This window comes from Genypterus blacodes, unplaced genomic scaffold, assembly GCF_046128005.1.
Source record: "Genypterus blacodes isolate CSIRO-AG114 ecotype Tasmania unplaced genomic scaffold, CSIRO-AGI_Gbla_v1 ptg000003l_1, whole genome shotgun sequence".
Taxonomy (NCBI): domain Eukaryota; kingdom Metazoa; phylum Chordata; class Actinopteri; order Ophidiiformes; family Ophidiidae; genus Genypterus; species Genypterus blacodes.
The window spans coordinates 6,610,628-6,635,005 of record NW_027466817.1 but is presented as its reverse complement, the minus strand read 5'-3'; the positions used below and the strand labels follow the sequence as shown (position 1 = coordinate 6,635,005).

Sequence of the window (24,378 nt, the reverse complement as noted above, 5' to 3'; positions counted from 1 at the left end):
CTGGGCAAAACATGGAGAGCAATCAGAATCTAATCTATCCGCACGAAAACGCAGAGACGAATGAGACGCACAAATGACTCCATGGAAACTTCAAAGGCTCCTTAACAGGGAAGGAGTAATGAAAATGCATCTGAAATGATAGAAGGCACCGGAACACCCAAACAGTGAAGAACATGTGAAAATCACATACAAAATATATTAGCTCATATTAGAAGAGATAATAGACAGTGGAAGAGGCACAGCATATAGTAGGCTGACACGGAAAATAGAGATTATATACACTAGATGCTAAATATAGAAGTTAAATAAGGAAAATCTAAGAAAGATAAAATAACAATAGACAAATAAAAATACAAGCCTGTACACCTGTGATTGATCCTAAAATACCCATGAACAGCAGCATGGATGGACCAGCCTTAAGAAATAAAGTGACTAAGTATCTTATATGTACCATTTGATATCACACTTCAATCCAAGATTATATATAATAATCTAAATAAACAATTGAATACTTTGACAATGTAGCGTTCAATATGAGATGATAGGAGGTATAATATAATCCAATATTCAGTGATAATATTGGATAGCTGATTAGTGTGATTACACTTCAATTGTTAAACAGCGTTAGGTCTAATTAACCGGTCATGTCTGATAATGCTGTAATCTAGATTAAATGTATTTTTGATGTCACAGTTATTGCTTTTGAGTGACTTTGTCAGTCTTAACTGCCAAACACATCTTTTCCTATTCGGTCCAAACTGCATTGTCGGTGTCTTGGCCCTGGCTGTGTTGGTGAATAAAACACGGCACACTGACACTTGAGTGCTGTACAATGTACCTGTCTGTCTGTCTGTGCTTTCCGCCAGCCTCCCTTTTCTTTCTGCTGTTCTGGGAACACTGTGAGGCAGAATGGCTGTCAGGGGGCTACGCCCGTTGTGCCCGACCATTCTTTATGAATGAATTAATCAATAGTGACACTGCACTACATCCTTCCTTCCTCATTATTTTAATTAGCCGTTTATATGAATGCCCCCTCTTTTGCATTTCATTAATACATTAACATGCACTTGACAAAAAGACCAAGGACGCAGACACCAAGCTTGGCTGGTCACTTTGTAGTCCCCCCCGTCCCACTGACAAGCTTCCTCCTTCCTTCTAGCCTGAAGCTTTGTAAAGTAACTTCTAGGAAGTCATTAGTAATTACAGTTATGTTATGCTAATGAGCAGGTTGACACAAATGGCTAAGTTATAAATGAGTTTTGAATGTGATTCACACAGCAGATGCTTGTAGTTGACAAAACATGAATAGGGTGTCAGATATCCCATTCCTGGAACACTTTTTCCTCATATTTGAGTTACTCATTAACTCCCGGACAAAGAAAGAAATCACACCTTTGGCACACACACAGTGGGCCAGTATCATGAGTGTCCATTAAGACTCCACACATTTTCTGACCGCTGCAGCATCGGAAAAATGCTAAACCTAAACAAATTTCCATCCATTCCAGTGGTCACCGAGGGAAAAGGGCACTGTGGGTGTTTGTGGATAAGCGTGTGTGTGTGTGTGTGTGTATGAATGACAAGGTATGCCTCTCAACGTGTGGACTGGGCCGTAAGTACGGATATTTGAGCGCGTGTGAGAGTGTGGGTCAGTGTGGGTGTGTGCATTAGGGTGTGTGAGTGTGCAGCCCCTGCGGTGATGAGGTGAGAATGATGAAGCCCATTCCTCAAATATGGCACCATGTGCAGCTCATATGTTGAGTCTTTGTTAAGAGAGGCTCATCAAAACCCCTAAACTAAACTAACACACACAAATACACACACATACTCCAGACTCACCCCCTTCTATACACACACACACACACACACCACACACACACATACACACACACACACACACACACACACACACACACACACACACACACACACACACACACACACACACACACACACACACACACACACACAAACCCACCTTGGTCTACTAATGCCTGGAGGCACAGAGTGATTGACAGTGTCCAGATTGCCAGATTGTTCTCAGGAGCATGGAGAAATGACATCACACTCATTACAAGTTCTAAATATAAACACTCATACTGCTTGACTGACAAGTCTGTATACATGCATGTGTGCCTGTGGTTAATGTGAGTACGTGTGCGTGTGTGTATGGTTCTCTTGTAACCAGGTTAGTGTGTGTAAGTGGTATGATTGTGTGTTGTGTCTCTGTACTTGTATGCGCGTCTGTGTACACGTCTGCACCTGCATACAAGTGTTTTCATTTAAATCAGAGTAGTGTGTGTAGATATGTCACACTGGGCATGTAATCTACCTACTAATCACTCCAAGCATGCAAGCGAAACCCTGATACACTCTTCAAACATATTATATGAAGTTCCTTTGTTGTTTGCCAACTTGCATAGCTGTGTTACATTCTTCATTTTAAAAAAGTGTAAAGGGTGGAGGAATAAGAAGAAGTGGGCTGCGTTATTTGATGGCGTAGTTTGGGGCTGTAAGACTGGATTGGTTCTTTAGGATAGAAAGTAGATGGATGTTGGCTGACACACACATTTAAGTCACTTTTTAATGGCTGTATCAAGAAAAAGAGGCTCATAGAGAATCGTGACGCAGATGGATTTTACTAGGCAGGCAGGCACTCCTAAGCACAAACACACACACACACACACACACACACACACACACACACACACACACACACACACACACACACATACTGCTGAGATGAAGGCTTCTGGCTTGTCTGGCTCACACATTGTAATTTACAAGCGCTCAATGTCACGTTGAGATCTCAATTAAGCAGCTCGGCTACACACTCGGGCCCTCAGGGCTGGGTTAGGCTGAGGCCAGAATCTGCCTCCCTGGCTGAGACACTCTGCAGTGTGCTGTGTCTCTCCAGCCCTCCTCCTGCCTGCTCGCTCACACACACCGCACAGACAACGCCAGCAGTAAATATTTGAGGTTAGAGACAAAGAGTGGAGAAGGGATTCATTTTACTCATTTGAAAACATGACATTGTGATTAAAAGTCAGCCAGTCTGAGAAGCAGGAATATTTCATTTGTTACTTGTTCTTAGCTTCCTCTCCACAAAACTGCCAGCAAAGCAGATGTGTAGGCTACACGGCATAAAAAACGGACAGTTTATAAATAAGGACGTAGACATGTATGAGGCACACTGGAAATAGAAACATAGAAGAGAGATTATAACTGAAAGATCTGAGCGCAAATGAGAGCGAGGCTGGGTGACACCAGGAGAAAGTCAAAAAGACACACACACAGTGAGCTACGGCAGAAAGGGGAGGCACACACACACACACACACACACACACACACACACACACATACACACACACACACACACACACACACACACACACACACAGGCTTGCACAAAAACAAAGCTACCAATTGAAGGAACTGGAGAGACACCATGTGCTGGAATAAAGCAACAAAACCCCATAAGCTGCCACTACTGTTCTGTGATCAGATCCATATGGACCTTGGCCTTGGCCCTCCACCACCTGCCTCAAACACTCCCAGTACCTAACAAGCCAACCAGCCTCCAACTGGTCCGAGACACATTTTTACAAGCGGCCATATTGATGTCTATTGAACTAGAGTGCCATTTAGCTCACCAGAAATCTTAAATTATACACTAGCCGTGTGCGGCTGCATGCACCCCCACGCGGGGGAGAGAGGCCACATCAGAGCCTCCACTTCCACACTCAGCTCAACCTGGCTCATGCTCAAACTCTAAAGCATGGAGCATTAATGCTAAACCAAATTCAGAAAAAATGAGGAAGCAAGTTTTGGAGTAAAAGACGTTTAAAGACATTATCATTTTAGTGTCCTTCTGCGGTTCAAGCTGTCTCAACACCGTAGCTCTTTTGTCGTTGTCGTTTTTATCCAAAATCAAAACTAGTCAAATTGTGAGGATACATGGGCGCTGAGCCGGACCGAACGCTCCTGATTGGCGTTACTGCAACAAGCTGCAATTACAGCTCTGGAAATCCAGCCCGACTGCAGCGTCTTTAACGAGCAAACCATCACGCAGCCCACAATTATCATCACTAAAACTATTAAACACAACAGCAACTGCCTCGTTAAACGCTCTCATGTGTGGAGGCCGCGCATTCCTCTCAGGACACCGGCTGACGGATGGACACAAACGCTAGCACGGGGGGGAAGCACGGGAGCGGCAGAACAAAATGGATGAACGGACAGAGAGAAATATATGAAATACATACAGAACATCCTGTGTCCTCCTCACATCTCACTCTGCCTTCATTTGTCGGCTATGTCCACCCCTCCTAGTCTTTCCCTGTCCCTCTTTCAACCTGAATAGCTTCTCCCTGTGTGGTGGGACTGTAATATTGCCTATTAGAGACAAGAGTAACTCACACAGTCTCTCAAATCTAAACAATTCTAGCTGCTGCTGCTACTTTCAGCAGGAGGCTGCTCCCTGGTGGGCATATCCCTGTCAGGGCTAACCCTCCCTGGGCTTACTGGGATCTTCTGGGATCTCACAGATTTAGGAAACAGTAGAAATACTTAGCAGATTTGTTTTTGTTTTTGTTTTACCAAAACAGGCTTGGCTGTGCAGCAGCGTGCCTGCAAAGCAACAAAATGCAAGCAGAGCACTTAACAGCATGAGACAAACAGATATTTCGAGCCGTATTCAAGATGTAATATTGGTTTGTTCTGGGGTGAATTTAAAGGAGAAGAAAACATATGGGAAAGCTGGGACCTTTGCCTCAGCTGGGATGGATGCAAAGGAAAGAACTCACTGCACATAACTGAGAAGTTCAGAAAATTGTCTAGGAGAATTGTAAATGACAATAAGAGTGTTTACTATTACAACATGTAACACAACATGAAGTTATTTGTTGGCATTAGCAAGTGTGGAAAGGCTGCCAGTGTCAAATGAGTATGTTTGGACAGTGTGTGTGTGTGTATGTGTGTGAAGCAGTGTGAGATGAGAGACAGTGAAAGATACAGATTAGAAGGCCTTGAGAGGTGAAAAAAGGAAATGCAGTAGGTTACAGGAGGAGGTTGTGTGTGAGTGTGTTTGGGGGTTAGTGAGGTGGCTCTGCTCACAGTTGGGGCAGTGTGCCTGTCAGGTCATGCCTGAATATGGTTGGACAGCTGGAGTGTGTACTTGGCAAAACGCGGCAGAGTGGCGCACATCAGAGATTCGGAGATGCTCCCCGGGGATGCGGTGGAGGTTTGGCAGGACCGGGGACGAGCAGGCCCAGACTGAGGCCAGACTGAGGCCAGAGGGAAGGAGCAGGGCCGTGAGCCAGCGCACAGAGTAAAGCCTCTGTGTAGGATAGCAGCTCTGTAGGCCAACAGCTCACAGCTTCTGGCTGCCAAATGCTATCATAGCGAGCTACTTAGACCTCCCTTACAGCAATTTGATTTTGTAAAGAATTTTTTTCGTAAGTCGTTTGTCTGCAAAGGTGAGGTGTTGCGAGGTAGTAATGTACGGCACGCTTTGACGTTTCGGTTAAAAGAAACAGAAAATAAATCAAAAGGAACACATTCCCTCCAAGCTGCATTTTGGGCCTCTTCCAATAGCTCTTTGTATTTACTCAGCCTCATGACTCCACCAGTTTCTATCTGGCAATGGCTGCAGAGGTCCATAAGAGATGAGTGTGTATGTGGAAGCAGAGCAGGTGAAGTCGAGAGCAACGCAAACACGCACACACATACACGATTGGATGCTCGTGCGTCACGGCGTTAAATGCGTGTGCGTGTACGCGCGTGTACACTTGGCGGCCGAGTGTGTGATCCTTGGTCGGTGTGTATTTTGTCAGGACTGTGATTAATGACTCACCATCGTGATAACATTGGAGAGTGAGACGCATTCATCCACACAAAGGCCCTCCTCGGGCCCTCTCTCTCTGCCACCTCATCCACTGAGAGGGCCAACAACCGGCCCTCACACCGGCCCTTTGTGCCCGCTAACCTCACCATTTACTTACCCTCCCACTTGTCCCTCTCTCACTTCACTTTATCTACATTCTATCCCTTGGTCCTTTCCTTTTCTGGCTTGACCTCCTAGATTCTATTCTCCTCTATTTATGTCCGTATAGGCGCAAGCTGGCTGGATTCTGCACCTATAACCCCATTTTTTACCAGACACCCACACACACACACACACAGGACAGGCTCTCTGGCTGCTGATTAATGATAGTCATTTGTCAAGGAGAGGTGAATAAAACAGTGAATATTATCTTTGTGTTAAGGGGCAAAGCACATCGCACTCTCCCCCTCATGTCTTTCATAAGTGGTTGAACATAGCGGCACGCCGGGACACGCAGATAGCCCGGCAGCCAGCAGATCTATTCTCATTACGGCTCTATTACGCCACCAGCTTCCACTGATCAGACCTGACATCTTCATACCGACATCTGAGGGAGAGAAGATGATGAAGGGTAAAGAGGAGAGGAGAGGGTGACTTCAGCATTGAGTGAGGAAAGTAAGTAAGTAAGAAAGAAAGAAAGGAAATAAGGGAAAAGGAGTAGAACAGTTGACTTTGCTAAATCTGACACATCTAATATGGGGAGTGATAGTGCAATACGCCCCTTGTAAATAGCATTAAGCTGCCCTGATGCTGCCCTTAAGCGAAGAGATTAACAGATTTTCCTCACAGATTGTTCACGGGAACATGACCTTCTGAATCAGCAACAAAAATAGATATGACTCCCTCCCGAACATTCATAAGCTCTGACACATCCTCCACACAAATCACAGCCTGACTCATATTCATGACAGCATTATCAAACTCCTTTGTGGCTGCTCCCCGTAAGATCACAGTGACACACAGCGCACTTTCTATCTGACGCCGCCGCGGCTTTAGTCCACGCCGCGCTGGTGTTTGTGCAGCGCAAACACAATGCGGAGTGAGTGAAAAGCCACTATCGCTTTTCACAGAGAAAGAATCTAAGACCAAATATTTAATGTTCTGCATCTTAAGTGGCTCGGCAGCGAGTGGCACCAAGGTGAGAAAGTGTGACTTACAAATTCCTGCTTGTCAGAGACAAAATAATAAGGTGGTGTTGTAACAGTGAAGCAGAGATTTGCGTTCACGTGTGTGTGTAACATGTATCGTCTTATATTTGTAGAAGTAAAGGAGACGGTCATTAAAGGTCTAGTAAGCAGCTCCATACACACAGTCAGTCAGAAAGTGATCTTACAGAAGTGATAGTGAGATAATTTCCAGTATTTATGCATTTTAATAACTGAGATATTTAATAGCAGAAGTAGGATGAATTCATTTATAAAGATTCTGAAGGTGAAAACAAAGAATCACACTTCTATGTTCTACACCAAAACTGAGCAGGCAGTTAGTCAGCCAGGGTCATTCTCATGCACTGACCTTTGACCCTTCATGAGGCCAAACACATCCACCTGGAAACACACTTAAAATGATCCCAGTATCACAACAAACAACTCCTAAATTCCTCTCATGTTCCCAGTTTTGTCCTCCAATTTCAGCTCCTTCTCTTGCTCCTTCTCTTTCTGCCCCAGTGTCCCCCCGTGTCTCTACGTGTCTCTGCGTGTCTCCCAGCTATGCAGTCGTTAAATAGCGCAGCATGCCTCGGTTATTTCCTCATTGGGACAAACAGAGGATGAGAGGTGGGGCTGAGTGCCACCGTGGATATATGCACCTGACCGCCATAAATCACCTCCACAGTGGTCCCATCTTCATGCTGGAGATTTAATGAACTACCACAGGCTTTTTATACCTCTTAAGGCTCGCTGAGTGACCACTTTGTAGTTGTTCAGAAGAGAGGCGACGCTGCCTCTGCCCACTAAATCTTCCCTGTGCCACTAAGGATAAAATCTCCTTTTATTCATGGGCTATTTACCAGATCCAGATTTATTACAGGGGCTACTCTTAACAAAAGGGGGGCGAGAGACATAACCCCCCCCCCCCAACTGCCCTCATCCCCCCCTCAGGCAGGGATGGGGCTGCAGCACCCGGCGACTCATCCTCATTGGGACTGTTTGGAGGTGGGGGGGGGGGGTGTTTGTCTTTTTAATGGGCTAAGTGCAGCAGAGACCTCAGATTGCCCTTCGTTAATGAGAGCGCTGATGATGACGACAAATAGTAACCTGGTATACACACATGTTGGTAAACGCTGTACGTGTTGTATGCATGCGCAGATACAGTATGTGTGTGTGTTCTTGCAAGATTAATTGTGTACCGCACAACTATATATCCTATATACGCTATCATCTCATCTGTCCCCTCACTGACCCACTGGTTGCTCGTTGCCATGGTAACGCATCTCAGAGCCCTGCTGGCAGGTTGGGGGGGGGGGGGGGTCACAGTCAAAAGGTCAAAGAGATATGCTCATAGATGTGACCTTTAGGGTGACTGTGTCAAAAGATCTTAACAAATCCCTGAAACGTCTTCAGTCCTAAAAGTCACACCCTTACACATACACAATGACATACAACCATGAGTGTGTGTGCGCAGGCAGACACACATAGATTGTATAGGTTTGTAACAAAAGTAAATACTTATCTCTCTTAGTACTTTGGAAAAGGTAGATCAATCATTCCCACCACTGGAATCTCACTCAAATATTGTCTTTGACATTGAGTCCTTCAGTAACATGGGCAGTATTTCCTCTATGGACAGTTCATGTCTCCTGGTGTCACTGCACACTGAGGTTGAGCTGCTCTCACTTTAAGCAGTGACAGGAAAGAGGTCTTTTACCACTAGTGGGATGTGGACAAGTGCGTTGAAGAAGAATCTTAATTGGGTCAAATCACATGTCATTGGTCTATCTGACACTGCAGATAGACCAATGACATAGCTCCACTTTACAGCATTTAGGCTTTGTGAACATTTTACACTTTAACCCTTTCCATCCATACATCAAATTAGTAAATTAGGAAAATGTAATATTACTTTTATTAACGTTTATGAGTGAGACACAATTTCCATCAGGCCAGTAACTGAAATCTAATTACAAAGAACCCAGAGGCACTGGTAGGGTTACTGTAACACAGTTACACACACACACTCTGTTACCCCTTGGTACTGGTATTGGTGTTGGCACATGCAGCTGAAAAACAGTAAAGTTATTGACTAAGCATGAAAGCAACTTTCTGTATTGCATTCATCTGCCATTACAAATCCTAATCACTATTGCTAATGGATTACCTGTCTGTTCTTCCATAGTCTGTGGCTGACTCCTGCCTGCCAGCACTTGTACCCAAGCGCATGCAGTTCATGGACTTTGCTGACCCAGCATTGACCCTGGAGCATTGTGTCTCCTTGTTCCTCTTGAATAGACCCTGCACCCTCCTCCTCCTCCTCCTCCTCGCCTAGAAGGGAGGTGCCCGTCCCACCGCTCCCAGCTCCTACTTCAGCCTCTTTTTGTTTCTCTGCTATTCTGCTCTGTGCCAGGGTGCTCTCGTCCCTTTCAAGTGGCATCATCGTGTTTAGTCCTCTCACTTGTGAAGAATGAATGATTTAATTGATGATTTATCTCTCCCAATCTCTGAGCCGGGCATATTCAGTCTGAAAGCAAATTTATTTTAAACAAAACAATTTAAACTGACATTCTCTTTTCTCAGAGATTGTACAACGATCCGAACTTCACCCCTGAGAGACAACAAGATAATACAACTTCCTGTATATAACGCCCCTTTTGCAAAGATACACAAATTGATAAATTGCGATTACACTTTCTCACAACTCATCTGAAAACAAAGTTACTGTGATGAAGCTAAGTAAGTCTGTAAAAGAGTACATCACACTTCTCCAGACTTCCCTCTCTCCACTCCACATGAAAGACGCCTGCCAGAAAACTCTACTGGCACACTCACTCAGCTGTGAGCTTTTGTGTTTCTCTCAATAATAATTCATAAAACGCTAGCAGATTAATTACTGAATTTGATCTCAGTGGAGAAACTCTTAAGTATTTAAAGTTACCAGAGATAAGGGGGGGACATCAAACAACCACAATGTGTTTTCCTTCTTTTTAAAAGCTGGGACTTGTTATCAGGGCTGGGCAGGACTTCAGTCTCCACACATCTTGGTGTTGTGGAGCCTTTCTTGTCTCCACTGCGTCGCAGAAATGAGGAGGGGGTTGGTAGTTAATGGCAGTAGTGGTGTGTGTGTGTGTGTGTGTGTGAGATGGGGCTCGAACCCTGCTGCTAACCCCCCTGCACAGAGGCCGATGTCTGGATGGGTGCCAGAAGTTCTGAACTAATATTCACAATAATGTTCCTGCTCCAGGGGCCAGTGACAGAAAACACTGTGGAGTCGTGCCAACTTTCCCTCCCCTCCAGCTCTCCTCCTCCACTGCCCCACCACAACTCCCTCAGCTCCAGGACCCTTTTATTCTGGTCTCTCCATCTTTGACCATTTATAAAGCTTACTGCAAACTAAATGTGTTTGTAAGTTCTGTATGTATGTGCTTCCCTACACTGTTAATACGGCACATTTTTAAATAATCACCGACTGCAATGGCAACACTTAAGTGATTATATCTTTAGAGAAATAAAGAATCACACTAGATCAGAGGATGAAACAATAATTACTATTGCACACAGAAATGCAGATTTTCAGTAACCGATATATTTATCTGTCAACCCTCTGTTGTTCATTTTGGTGAGCACAAACTATTTATGCACACATGATTTGGTCTCTTTCAAGGTCCGTTAGTTGCCTCATTTTGCTGATAAATTACAAATCAAAGTTATTTGATCTTTAGTTAATTTGTCTTTTACAGCTTCGCAGTTTTCATCTTTCTTTGTCCCCTTTCAAGACAAGCACCTGCCTTAATTCAACCCAAAACTGGACAACAGTCAAAGTGGACTAATATGCATTGATGCACATTGAACGTTCCTGTGATCACATTAGAATAAATATAAAATAAAGTAAAAATCCATCTGGAGGTGCACACTTATAATAACTCCTACATGTCTAAACTCTGAATAAGACTAAACTCTGTCTAAACTCTGAGTGAGACTAAACTCCGTCTAAACTCTGAATAAGAACGTTGGGTGAGGAGACAGCGATGACCTGTCCCCCTCCTCTGAGTCGTCTCTTCTCACCAATTTTATCTTTTAATCCCACCGGGGGCATTTGTGTTGGAACTATGTGGTTATGTAGTATATGTATTGTTTGGCCCATTGGTTCTCAGTGTGTGTGTGTGTGTGTGTGTGTGGGCATGTCACGTGTACGCCAGATGCATGCTCCTTTAACACCTCTGCGTCCCTCAGCTACTGTGCTTCCTGGTGATTGTTCTGTTGATGCCAGAATGCATCATACCCCCTCCCCTCCCCTCCCCTCCCCACCAACACCACCCCACCCCCTGCACCCCCAAAAAACTGATGGTGCTGTCGCCCCGAAATCCCTTTGTAGCCTTACCATCGGGAATCACCATAAATAACCATGACATCATCCCATTCTTATCTATGGGACGTCCCGTGCTGATCGATAGTAGGGCTCCTGCAGTGTAAATAGCTTCTAATGCCCCATCTTCCCCTTCAAATAGGTCTACATTATTTATGATGGCTGTTAGGTTACCAGTCCAGGACACAATTTATTTCCCCCCCTCCTCTCCCATTATACCACTGCTTTTGAGTCTTGATGGGAGATTGGGACATGGAGTGGGGGTTTGAGGTTGGGGGTTGCATTGCCAGCACATACAGAGAAACAAATATGCATGCCTGTGTTCTCGGGAGGCACCGTCAAACACACATGCACCTTTAAAGTCATAAAGAGGTCCAAAAGGCTCATCACTGGGATGAGATTGTGTGAGGAGGAGGAGGAGGAGAAGGAGGAGGAGGGAGAAAAATGAGGAGGAGCGAGAGTGGACCTGAGTGCTGCCTGGTCCCACCCAGTGGTAACGACGGGACATCCGTTACTCAGATGACAGTGAGAGTGGCAGGCCTATTTGCGCGGCCGCCGGCACGCTGTGACGGATTGGACAGACAGAGCGGTTGGAGGCTGCGTGGAAGTGACAGGCTGCATTTCCATTTGGGTGAAAAATCTGGGTAACGTGGCTAACGTGGCTGGCTGGGTGAGGAGAGGAGAGGAAGGGGACCGCATCCAGCCTGCGTATCGGTGCTTGTCGGTTGGTCAGTCTACTATTCAGTCTATCTCACTGGTCCATATGTATGACAAGCAATAAGAATGTGTAAGTGCCCGTGTCTGTCCTACAAAGTACACACATGTATAAGCTCACGTAACCTATAGAGAAACAAATATTATCACTCTAGATACTTGAGATTTATTTAATTAAGAGCTTTGAGTTTTAGCACTAGCAGTAAATAACTAGTACTCTGCAGCTAATAAGCATAACTTATTTTTCTTCCTCTTTCCTGTCACGGCAAACTTGTGCAGAAGGTCTATGAAGCAGTATGTAGGAGTAATGTGTGAATGTGTGTAGATGTGTGAGATGGTCTGCTTGTGTTTGCGGAGCTTTGCCAGATCCATGCTGTTGGACTGAGACAGAAACATGGCAGTGGATTATGGGAATTAAGTATATCAACATAGACAGTTTGTAACTGCCTCTCATAGACGCTGAAATAACACATGATTTCATATTCATCATTTAACACAAACATGAGACAGTGCACTAAGTAAGCAGCCTTCCTGTGAAAGGTTTTATGGCTTAAAGGCTGGGGTTTGGGGACCTATTTCACTAGGGGTGAAAGACAGACTTTTTGCTGAGGTGGATAGCTCACGAGTCAGAAATATGGGGCCAGCTAAGTATTATTCTGCAAGGAAAACCCAGGGGTTTGTGTGTGTGAACGGCCTGAGGAATGTTCATCCTCACGCCTCATTGGTGTTCTCATTGCGCTGCACAGATCGACCAGTGGAGATGGGACACCCTAGATTTACGCGACGTGTCAGAAGCTTCACATCCTCGGGCCCCCTGGGGCCAATCTCCTGTCTTGATCTGGCCTGTAAGGAAAACAGCCGTCCTTCACAGTCTGACACTGAGGTGGAGCCATCCAAACACACACGGAGGACGGAGACTGGTGAAAATGAGGAATGCAAAGGAGGGAGGGGGGCACGGAGGGGTGGAGGGAGGCCACCTTTGGCGAGGGCCGCCACAGCTCTGGCAGTCTGGTTCCTCACATTCACAGTGGTGAAAGCGCCAAGTTGGGCTCCTACAGTAAGTGAGGGTTGATGACTTTATCTGAGTGAAGTGGCGTTAATGGGAAGTAACCAGGGCAACATATATATAAACAAACAATAGTTGTTTTCATAAGGACCTGCTGTTCAACAGGTGTTCAGTAGCTATTAGCAGTAGCTTAGTCATACCCTTATTACACTTACTTAATAACTCTAACTCTAACTCTCTCTCTCTCTCTCTCTCTCTCTCTCTCTCTCTCTCTCTCTCTCTCTCTCTCTCTCTCTCTCTCTCTCTCTGTCTTTCTCTCCCCCTCTGCCTCACTCTGTATCGCTCATAAACCTCTGAATCCTGAAGAGGAGATATTCTGGCTGCTGAAAGCCCACAAAGGCCTTTTTGTCCCCTGCAGGAACTGGTAGCTGTTCAGGAAGTGGTGCCCGGTGCCAGCAGGATGATTTATGGCTCTGTGTCCTGGGTGGCGGTTGGACCTGGTCCCACTGTCACTCAGGGCCAGAGACGAGCACTGCGTGGTCCAATCAGAAGCTGCCCAGAACTCTAAAGACATCACAATGCCTGTCATAAAGTGGCTCGGAGTGAAGGGAAGCAGCCATTAAACTGCCTGAAGAAAGAGAGCAATTGGAGAAGGGAACACGGATGACCCGTACCCTGTTCTCAGAGACGCCGGCTTGGTCTGTTTTGGCATCCTCTCCTCTCCTCTCCTCTCCTCTCCTCTTCTCTTTAGTGGTTTTGTTACACGCCAACAGCAATGTGTAATTGGCTGAGAAATTGATTTTGCATGATTTTTTTTTTCTTATCAGACGCTAACTCGTTAAGACTTCACAGGGCTTTGCCAGGACTGGAGACAACAATTAGTTTGTTGGAGATGTCAGAAATGGCCATTGAGTTTTACAAAAAGAAATCCTTTGTGACAGATTGGTGCTGACAACATGGGCCAATAAGGAGGGAGCAGCGCAGCCTCCCAGAGCGCCGTATGTAGTGGCGGAACCTTCGGCCTGCATTAACTCTTATCTTTGAGCGCCCACGAACAAAGTTCCCTCACAGACTAACAGCTGTAGCTTGGAAAATCCTATTACAGACTGCAGGGGGACACTTGGGAACACTCCACTGGGAAATCTGTCCCCCCCGGCACGTACAAGAGACAGGACAACGAGTTCTCCCTCCACCTCTTTCACTCATACTGCCTCACTTTCATTCACTTTGACTGATTTTCTCTCTCCCTTGTACTCTTCTCTCCCCTTTATCTGTCTTTGTTTCTCTCCTGCCTCATCTATCACTCTTGTTTTCACCACGTCTGGTTGTCTAGTTTTGCCTATCCTATCTTCTCACATTCGGTCCCCTCAGTTGCCGCGCATAAAGACGTTTTAACTCACATTCTCATCCTAGCCACTCCCCTCTCCACCGTGATTCCCTCTTAGGTGGCAAAACACCATCTCCTTTCCACCGTCTTCGCATGAGTGAGCTGCATTCATCTGTGAATTTCAAGGTGACTGACATCTGTCGAGTTCAATCTTGTACTCCAAGCTTAGGTTTAGAGAAATATAATGCAAAACACATGTATCACACACAGTATGCTGGACATCGAATCCAATATGTCCAATAAGCATTTGCTCTTTATTGCTCAATTTATAGCTTTAAACAATGAACAATGCTTTGTATGAAAAAGATACCCTGCAAACGCTGCTGTAACATAGTTAGAATAACATTCCTGGAGTCAGTGGGAGTGTAAACAAGAAATGTAACTCTGCAGAACATGATGGAAGCCTGATCTGCAGCATATGGAGACTACAGTGCAATCCCAGAGGGAATACTCCATGCTAGTGACTGTTGTGTGATGTAGCCATTATTATGTACATTTATTTAAGAAGAATGCCTTAAGCTAACTTTCTTTTTAAAGTTACAAATTATTCTCAGATTGCTAGAACTGCAAAATTCTTTTAAGGCAATTTATTCGTTCAAAGATACCACTTAACTCTCATGTCCCATTAAATTTTAACATAATTGCAAGTTTATTAGGGAATATAATTAAACAACTCCTTTTTGTAATTATGTAATGACAGAAATTGATGAACTGTATCATTATTATGCAACCTAAAAGCAATTACAAAACAATTATTGAATGGGGTGTGATTTCTAGGGTATTACCATGGTAATTAACCTCATTAAATACAAGAGCCACTCTAATTTAAAATGTGACCTTCAAACACTGTACAAACTATTCACAAATACAACACCATTTAACGGGCACTTGGTGTAAGTGAGGAAAGCTTTTGATAGGAAAGTGATGGCCGTTGTGATTCGCAGGTGTGAGCGGCGTATGTGAGGAAGACTAATAACTTGAACATTAATATTTCTGCTGCTACACTAACACATTGACAGCAAAGTGGTATGTTTACATTTAACAATTTGTATCAAGAAGCGGGATGCCATCACATCATGTGCAACACCTTCTTACTGCCAATCTTGTTGCACAGCGATCACTGGCTTGTTGCGCTTCATCCCAGGCCACATTGGAAGGGAACAGACAGGCCCAGCTCACAAATATTGACTTTCCAATAACATAAGCGCACACAGCAGCCTATCATGTGGCTTGAATTAAAGCATTATGACATAATAGAGCAAAGTCGGGGTTAAGACCTCATTACTGCCACCCGGGGCCTCTGCTTTCTCTCTCTCTAAACCTGGCAGCTCTCAGCTCTGGTCTTGGACCTGCTCCACTCTAATTGGAGCGGCAATATGGAGTAATTGGAAGAGGTCTACGGTGTTACCGTGCTGAATATGGCCCGGCCTGCATTTTTTAGCGCTTAACCCAGTAATAAGCTCTCAAACCAGATTGCACCGTCCCATTACCCTTTGAACCATAGCACAGAGACAGAAGAGAGGGAGTGAGAGAGAGCAAGAACTCTCAAAAGTAGTGTTGTTCCTTTACACATGCTCACATGCTCACATACACACACATATCCAGATATAAACGGATACATGACTATATGGAGAATATGACAGCATGTAGGTTATAACGTGTAAGAGTGACAAAAAGTCTGGCAGCGGCATATAGGACGGAGGGTCTTGGCTTGTGTGTGTTTGCACAGCTCTGACCACAGACACAGAGAAAGTGGTTTTGTAGAGCAGTATTAGCTCTTGATTATTTGCGTTAACCGGTACTTAGATTTACTGCCTGCGTAATGCGATCTGACTGGTAGTTAAGCACTAGCAGCAACTTGGGGCAGGAAAGCCGGGGCAGTGTTGCCATTCCCTCTCTCGTTTCCATGGACCGAACCAATAAAATGCTTGCAAACTTTGCCCCTGAGTCTCCGTCTTTCCCTCTTTGTAACCCTCCCCATTGGGAAGACATTTGGAAACAATCAGTTGTGTGTTTTAAGGAGAGGCCCCTCCCCTATCAATCCCCCTAGATAAGGTATCTATGAGCCCAGTTCTGTGGCCCCGCACACGGAATCCATCACCTCTGTTTCCTGTATGCTGTTTAGGGGTCCCCTCATTTTCACTCCTGTCTGTGCAGAGTGCAGGGGGTTTTGTGTGTGTGTGTGTGTGTGTGTGTGTGTGTGTGTCAGTGTGTGCGTGTGTGTGTGTGTGTGTGTGTGTGTGTGTGTGTGTGTGTGTGTGTGTGTGTGTGTGTGTGTGTGTGTGTGTGCGTGCGTGCGTGCGTGTGTTTGAGAGAGGAATCCGTGGCTTGTGTTTGCTTTTGGGTAAATGTGAAAAGGCATACCCATTCCAACTGTGTGTGTGTGTGTGTGATTAGGTATGTGCATGCATATAAACAGCACTTTTCTTCATGCAGAGCTGACAACGCGTTTGATTCAAATGACCATAACCTGGGAGGAGTTAGTGGCCCTCCAGCAAGAACATTCCTCACACTCCTTTCATAATAATGTGGTAAAAAAGTATAGCGTGCAATACCAAATTAAAAAATGTCTTCTGCTACTGTTCTCCTCTGTAAATCATTAATACAGCAGAAACATCTCTATCACAGTAGGTTCGACCGTGACTTTGAAGCCTCCTCTCTGTGCATCTACCCTAAGGGAATACTCAGAGCGCTTTAACAGCTGCAGATAGATGATGTAAATGTGTCTTACAAGGCAGTAGCATTTATATCCGTCCAGTGAGTCAATGCACCTGCATATAAATTGTATTATGTCTGTAGCAGTCTAGACGTTTGTCATCACCTTATTGGGTTCGGCCCCCGTGTGAATTTCCGATCAGATCAGCCTCCCTTATTTTCCGGTAGAGATGGTTGGGAGAGTGTGTTGTTACTCCCACCATGAGCTTTCAGGTGGTGGAGCGTTTTGTTCTGGGTTGGTTGCAGCATCCGAACTGGTCGATGTTGAATGTGGGGGGAGAAACAGAGAAACACAGACCCCCCTCTGCGCTATTCTAACAGGTGAACTCCTCCTTTACCCGGTCCTCCTTTTCCCGACCGCCTACTTCAGCCAAACAAGTCCCTCCATTCTCCTAAGATCTAATAAGGCCCGAGACCTTTGCCCTGCTTTGGATGAACCCCTAATGAGATCCTCCTTCACCTGGTATTGTGCGGCTGGCTACACCTTCCTAGTGGCACAGCCCCCGCTCATGCCCGCCTTTGTCCTTCTGCAATTCACTCTGACTTTGTTCATTTAGTTAACCTAGCTTCCCCTCCCTGCTGGGAACTCAGACAGAGAGGGAAAAAAAGGGGGGGTGGGGGATGGTGGTGGTGGTAGGGGGATGCAGCATTCAAGACCAAAGGGGAAATCAGAAATTTGCTAAGTTTTTTTTTTTGACTGGGAGAGCAGTTGTCTGCAGATAAAGTGGGGGATTTTTCACTGATGTAATGGAATTCCTCTCGCTTCTTTCTCTCTCTTTTATGCACGTTTATGAACGTGCATCACCCTCCCTATAGGCCTCTCGCATGAGATTAGAATGCCAATAAAAACACAACCCTCCCACCACAAACACAGCAGATTAGACAGGGATTACCGACAGGGAGACAGACCCCTAGCGTGTTTTGTCTTTGTGTTTTGTATAGACATCATTTCCAACCAAGACAATCATGCAGTAGTTATCCTGGCACAGAGCTCATCACTCCCGCAGAAAGCTGGAGAGACAAAAGCAGACACAGTCCCACATGGCTGGAAGCAGGAAACTCATGCAGTTTACTCACTATGACTGCTGTTAATTTAATCCAGTCAATTCAACATATGAACTTCTATTTATTATCAAAGCACTAAGATATGTAAGTATATTTAGAGATTTAAATACAAACGATACTATACTATACTTCTTGAATAGGCAGTGAATGGAAACTTGTACTGACTGCAGTTACAGCATTCATGTGGCGATTAGATTGATGCGGTATCTGATATTCTAAGTAGCCAAATCGCCTGAAGCTGTGGGAGATTTGCCATGACTATCTGTTGTTACATATGTACTGAAGAGATAATGAATTGTCAGCAGGTGATTATCATGGAATAAACAGTATGCATGTTATTCTAAAGCCACTTATTAAAGAAATAAATAATTTCACACAGTATATTGATTTTAAACTAAATTATTACTAATGATAAGCCTCCATGAGAAAAATAGTCCTAATGGTAGAATAGACAAACCAAGCTATAGTTTATTCAGAGTTAAATAGTCACATCTTATCAGGTAACAACAAGGCAATGCTAACATGTAGAAGAGATGCTAATTTGTTGTTAGTTAGGAATGCTGGCAGGCAGCTAGAAACTGTTGGCGTAGTGATACAAAGTAGCTAAACTACAGTAGCTAAACTATGTAAAGCTTATTGTTGCCGGGATAACCAGTCTGTTATCAAGTTCAGTGGTCATTATATTCGTATATTATATAGGATAATGACCAGTGAGAATTGCTGAATAACAGAGAGCCATATAATACATTAGTTTGATCAAATTGAAGAGTAAATATGTGTTGTGATAGTGTCTGCTTGTGTTTCTGTTAATATCTCTGTCTCCACCATTTACATCAGAAACTTAACTGATTTGTTGCTGAAAACAATGGACCTGGAGGTTTGGATCAAAGCTGTCCTCTCATTTATCTTAGCGTAGTTACCAGATTGTGACTGATCCATGTCAATAACTAATTGACTGGCCATTCTTCCTGAGAGTCGGTCATTGGTTTAGAGCCAGACCTAGAGAAAGCCAACACCATGTTCCAAATATGACCTAACCACAGGCCCCATCAACTTACCTTACTTTCCATCCCCAGACCTAGTCTTACTCTACAAGAACGTGGTACACAACAAAACGTGGTAGCTTAACTGTAACTGCAATGTATTTAAGAAGGTATAATTAAAGGATTTGCAAAGTGCAGCACTCATCGGATACAAAAACAGTCCTGAAGTCTTTTGCCCAGAACATTCTGTCTACATGATGACATATTTCCCTCCTCAAACTGTCTGTTCACACACAACGGCATTTAATAGTGTTTATTGTCTTCGAAACAATTCATTAAGTGCCAATGAGACCCACGTGTAAGCTGTGAACGGGTTGCTCATTATTACACACAGTGTCTGAGCAGCAAGTCGGTGCTCCTCTCATGAGAGAAAACAGGTCTCACAATGATGTGAGTGCAGCCGTTGTGTTCATGCAGCACAATGCGGTGACAACCGCCATTCACGTTGCCATTGCAAAAGCAGGACTTTTTCACATTGCATTTTGAAAAACTATATGTGTGTATGTGGGTGTGAACATGTGGACTGGTGTGTGTGTGTGTGTGTGTGTGTGTGTGTGTGTGTGAAAATGTGAAGATGTGTGTCCATTGAGAGGTACGTGAGTGACAGAGGGGTTCATCCCTAGCGCCTGCCTTTCTAAGCACTGCTGTGGGCAGGGCCATCTCTGCTGACAGTGGATGGGATGTGGCAGGGGCTCAGGGATTAAGGGGCTTTTGGCCAGAACTCAGAGTGGCTCTTTCTCCCTGTGACAGAGAGAGGTGACAGCCCGTCAGTACACAGGGGACAGGCGGACAGCCAGCCAGAGACATCTGCATTCATTCAGGACAGCAGCTTATCCTTGCACAAAAAAACACGCCCTTTAGAAACGCCCTCAATACGCACTCACACACATGCGCCAACTCACACGCAAGACACACAAAATACACACAAAACCGTCCCTAGAGTTCAGTCTGCTTGCAAAGAAAGACAAAAATGGTACCACCATAAACACGCTACTGTTGCATGGCACGTAAACATGACCCATCATGGACTGATGGAAAACAGGAGCTGAACTGACTCCTGGTAGGTCATTTTTATATGAAATCACACCATATTTGGTTCTCACACTGCAGCTGACACAGCTGATTAATCCATATGTAATCTCAGAACAAGGCTGACTATTTTATACATCCTCAGAAAATAATTAGAAATGCACAGTTTTCACCTGCTTAAAAGATGGGCCTCAACAACCCCATCCAGGGCCTTGGACTAGCCAGGCCTCAGCTTTCTCCTCCCATCCTCTCACGACCAGGAGGCTCAGGAGACAGGCTGAGCCAGGAAAGGCCCTGCCCAGCAAACTAATCCTCAATTCCCATTCACTCGCACTGTTAATCTCCTTCAACACCTCCCCACCGCCACCACTACCGCCAAGGCTATTGCCTCCACCTCCACCTCCGCCTCTCACTCAAGAGGTGCACAAAAGCCCTAAGAGCCCCTGTCCCGCCCTGCTCACTATCCCACCCCTTCTCGCACCCCTAACCTGCTCCGCCCATTGCTCTGACAGCGGGGGGCACCCAGCTTTCTAAATCCAGGACCAATAATCCCGTGGGGCTGTGAGTTTGGGTGAGCCCAAAGGCTCATTGAGTGCTGGATAACTCTCTCCTGGATTCTAACTCTCTGTCTTATTGTTGCTCCTGCCGAGAAGAGGACGGACACAAATGGAGTTTGAATTTGAATGTGCCTAACAACTCAGAGAGAGAGACAGCAGAATATGGACTGGTGGGCATCCAGGCGTTAAGAGTATTTTCAAGGAAGCAATGAAAGAAATACATGCAAATGCTGTCACCTCATCCTTATCCTATGACTAATGTGCAATAGTTGGCACTCCCTTTTATTTTCTATGTGAAAGTATTAAATAAGTCCCGGTGAAATAAATTCAGTATTAAACCTCATATTTTCTGAATTTCCTGAATGAATAAAGTGTGGTAAATAGAAATAGTTTCCTTTAAATAAAGGATCATCAGTCTACTCTGGTAGGCCCTATTAGGGTCATAAGGTCGATTCACTTTCAATTCAGCCTTTGATGCCATTTAGATTTAATACCAAACTCTTTCTTTTATATTGGGAATTTGATATTCATCTATTTTACATGTGAAATTAGTGACCTTAATTGTGATTATCACAAAGGTTGGGCTTATAGGAGGAAATTAGAAAAGTAAATCTTGCATGTTCTAGTTTTTAGTGAAATCTCGAGAGAAACAATTCAATATAACGCCAACATGTAGGACACATGTATATTTTATATCTCTCTTCCCTGCTCAACAATTACTCCTTAAGTGACCCATAACCATTTCCTCCAGTTTGAGGCAAAGGCAATCTACTGATAGACTTACATGCACACACACCAAGACACACACACACACACTGGTCCACCGTCAGCACTGCGGTTGCATTCGACACTGTAGGTGAGCGTCCCCGTCTGACAGACCCTTCACTGTTCCCTCTCTACCTCTTATTTACAGAAGCTATCTTTCCCATAAGTCACCATTCCTGTATTCATAAAGCATCGTGGATCTCATAACTCATTTGTCCCCTTTATGAATAAAGCCCCCGAATTTATGGTGATGGTGCTGAGGAGCGGTGGCCTCCATGGTGACAAACTTCCCCCAGTCTGTCACCACTGGCCTGGGCCGCTCAGGGCCCTTCATCAAATGCTCCATATGGGAGTGCCACTTTATCGCTCCCCGGTCGGTGACATCACCTCGCCGCCACGCGCGGAATTGATGATGAAAGCAAACATATCTATCTTAACTCACATTTACCAAATCAATTTTATTTTTACAGACTGTTCGCAGGCTTATTGGCATATTGACGATTTGCAAGCAGGGGAGGGGGCGGGGTATGAGCAATGGGCGAGAGATGGTAAACTGGTGGGCATGGGAGGGAGGGGGGAGGGGGGGGGGGGGTCAGGAGGGCTTAATGGCATTTACCATATTTAATGCAGAAGGATGTCATCACTGAATATCCATTCTGAATAATGTGGCATTTCATCATAAATTCTTTACAACTTATTTACTTAATGGAAAGAGTTATGGCTTGCTGTCAGGGTGGTAATTAAACATTGTGATACAGTGCTGCCTTGCAAGGATCCCATCTTTCCCCTCTATCCCCCCCACCATCCTCACACACACACACACACACACACACGGACAGAGCAAGAGAGAGGCGCACACATACGCACTCCCAGCTGTTCAGCTTTTTAAATACATATTATTATTCAAGATTCACATAAATTACTCCCAGATTAAAATTCATGAAACCTCTTTTTCTTTCCATCCTTGGGAAAAAGAATAACCCAGAGTGCTTGTTCAACCGACCATAAATCTCTTTGGGAGGGACAGAGACTTTTTTTTCAATCATATTAAGATGCGGTGTTGTGAGAATTTGGCCATAAAAATTGGGTTTTCTCGAATCACTGTAATTTTTATTTTACATCTGAGTTGGCCGTAGATAATGAAAGAGAAGTTGGGAGAAATAGTGGAAGTAGTAGTCCAAGTGTGAAAAAAGATATACATTTATTTCAATGCGGTCTGAGCCAAAACCACTGAGTCAGAACTGACGGTCCGCAATCATTCTCTATGATGCAAACCCAGAAGCAGCAGTCCAAATCCCAAACTATATATTTGAGGTGGATGTTGACATTTTTTGTCAGCATTAAGGCACATTATTAAAATGGATTTAGGGATAAAGGAGATTCTTCTGAGATAAGGGAAGCTTTATTGAACTGGCTGTTGGTTATGTCCTACAAAAGGACAAAGGCAAAAGACTGAATATGAAGGACTAAATCCTCTAATCCAAATTAGAGAAGATCAGATTCAAGAGGCTAAACGAAGCTGATACTCGGCCATACCCTTCCTCCCGCTCCATAAAATCAAACTGGCCTGACACTGACGGAGACCGCGCCTAACCTTTGACCTTGTCCTGTGACCCTGCCTTCGATTTTTTGCGTCGGCCGACCAATATGTGATTTGCCAATGGCCGCAATGGGTCCCTAACCAGGATGAAAATAGGATTTATAGCTTTTCATTTTAATTGAGTTAAGAGCATAACCTCGGCTCCCATTCAATGGCACTGAGCTAACATTACATCATTGGGCAACAAACTGCAACTCCAGCCTTGTGGTCACTGGGCTAAATGTGAACATGACGACATGGGAAGAAAAAAAAAAAGGATTGATGTGAACACTGTAATGTATAGCTGCTAAGGAACACCCTCACTCATGAACATATTCTATATGCTTCTTCGTGTTGCAAAAAAACCTTATAATTGCAATTTTCATGTTCATACTCTAACTGGTGGTTTAGACAATTTCTCTTCCCCTCTTTCTGCATAACAGAAATCCTAAAACCATGGAAAACATGGTGGTCACTATAACGCACTTGTTTGTAACTCACTCATCAGTAACGGTGCAATTCAGCAAAGCAAATCCCTTCGGAACACCCTATGAATGCGCAATTTTAATTAGTATACATTCATTATTTTCCTACCTCCCAGCCTTGAGTTGGATCTCTGAGGCACGGCCTGTGCTCTCCCATGTAGGGTCCAAAACGCTCGCCGATGTTTAACTTCCGGCGGGACCAGATGCCCAGCTCGCCACCAGGCACCGTAGACTCGCGGAGTTCAAAGTCCAGGGGAATGGTCACGTTCTCCTGGGGCATATAGATGCTCGAGTGCTGGACTGACAGGTGCTCCTGCGGTGAGGCCTCGTCGTCAGAGAGGAGAGGAGACGCTGGGTCGTCTGCCAGGGCCGAAGGCGGTAGAGGGTCTCCATCTGACCCACATACATCGTCTAAGATGTCAGACGCGTAAAGGGCAAAGTCGTCATCACCATCACCTGTGACAGAAACAGAGCCTCCATGTGAGGGTAATGCTCATTGACGGCTTTGTGATATAATGAATACTTGGAAAGACGAATATCAAATGTTTCATATGAGTGAGTAACAGTACATATTAATAGCTCATCAAAATGCAATAAGGGACACATCATCATAGACCAAATGTAGCCTCTTG

The 24,378-nt window shown here is 44.7% G+C and overlaps 1 protein-coding gene across 7 annotated transcripts in view; it reads right to left on the bottom strand.

Annotated features, from left to right (window-relative positions):
- The window catches only part of mecom (MDS1 and EVI1 complex locus), a 124,916-nt gene that overhangs the window by 58,962 nt on the left and 41,576 nt on the right, over window positions 1-24,378 (bottom strand). For all 7 annotated transcript variants that reach the window (XM_076145568.1, XM_076145584.1, XM_076145592.1 and 4 more), the window contains exon 2: window positions 23,856-24,202. In XM_076145568.1, the coding sequence (XP_076001683.1) occupies window positions 23,856-24,202 (347 nt within the window). The remainder of the gene's footprint in view (window positions 1-23,855; window positions 24,203-24,378) is intronic.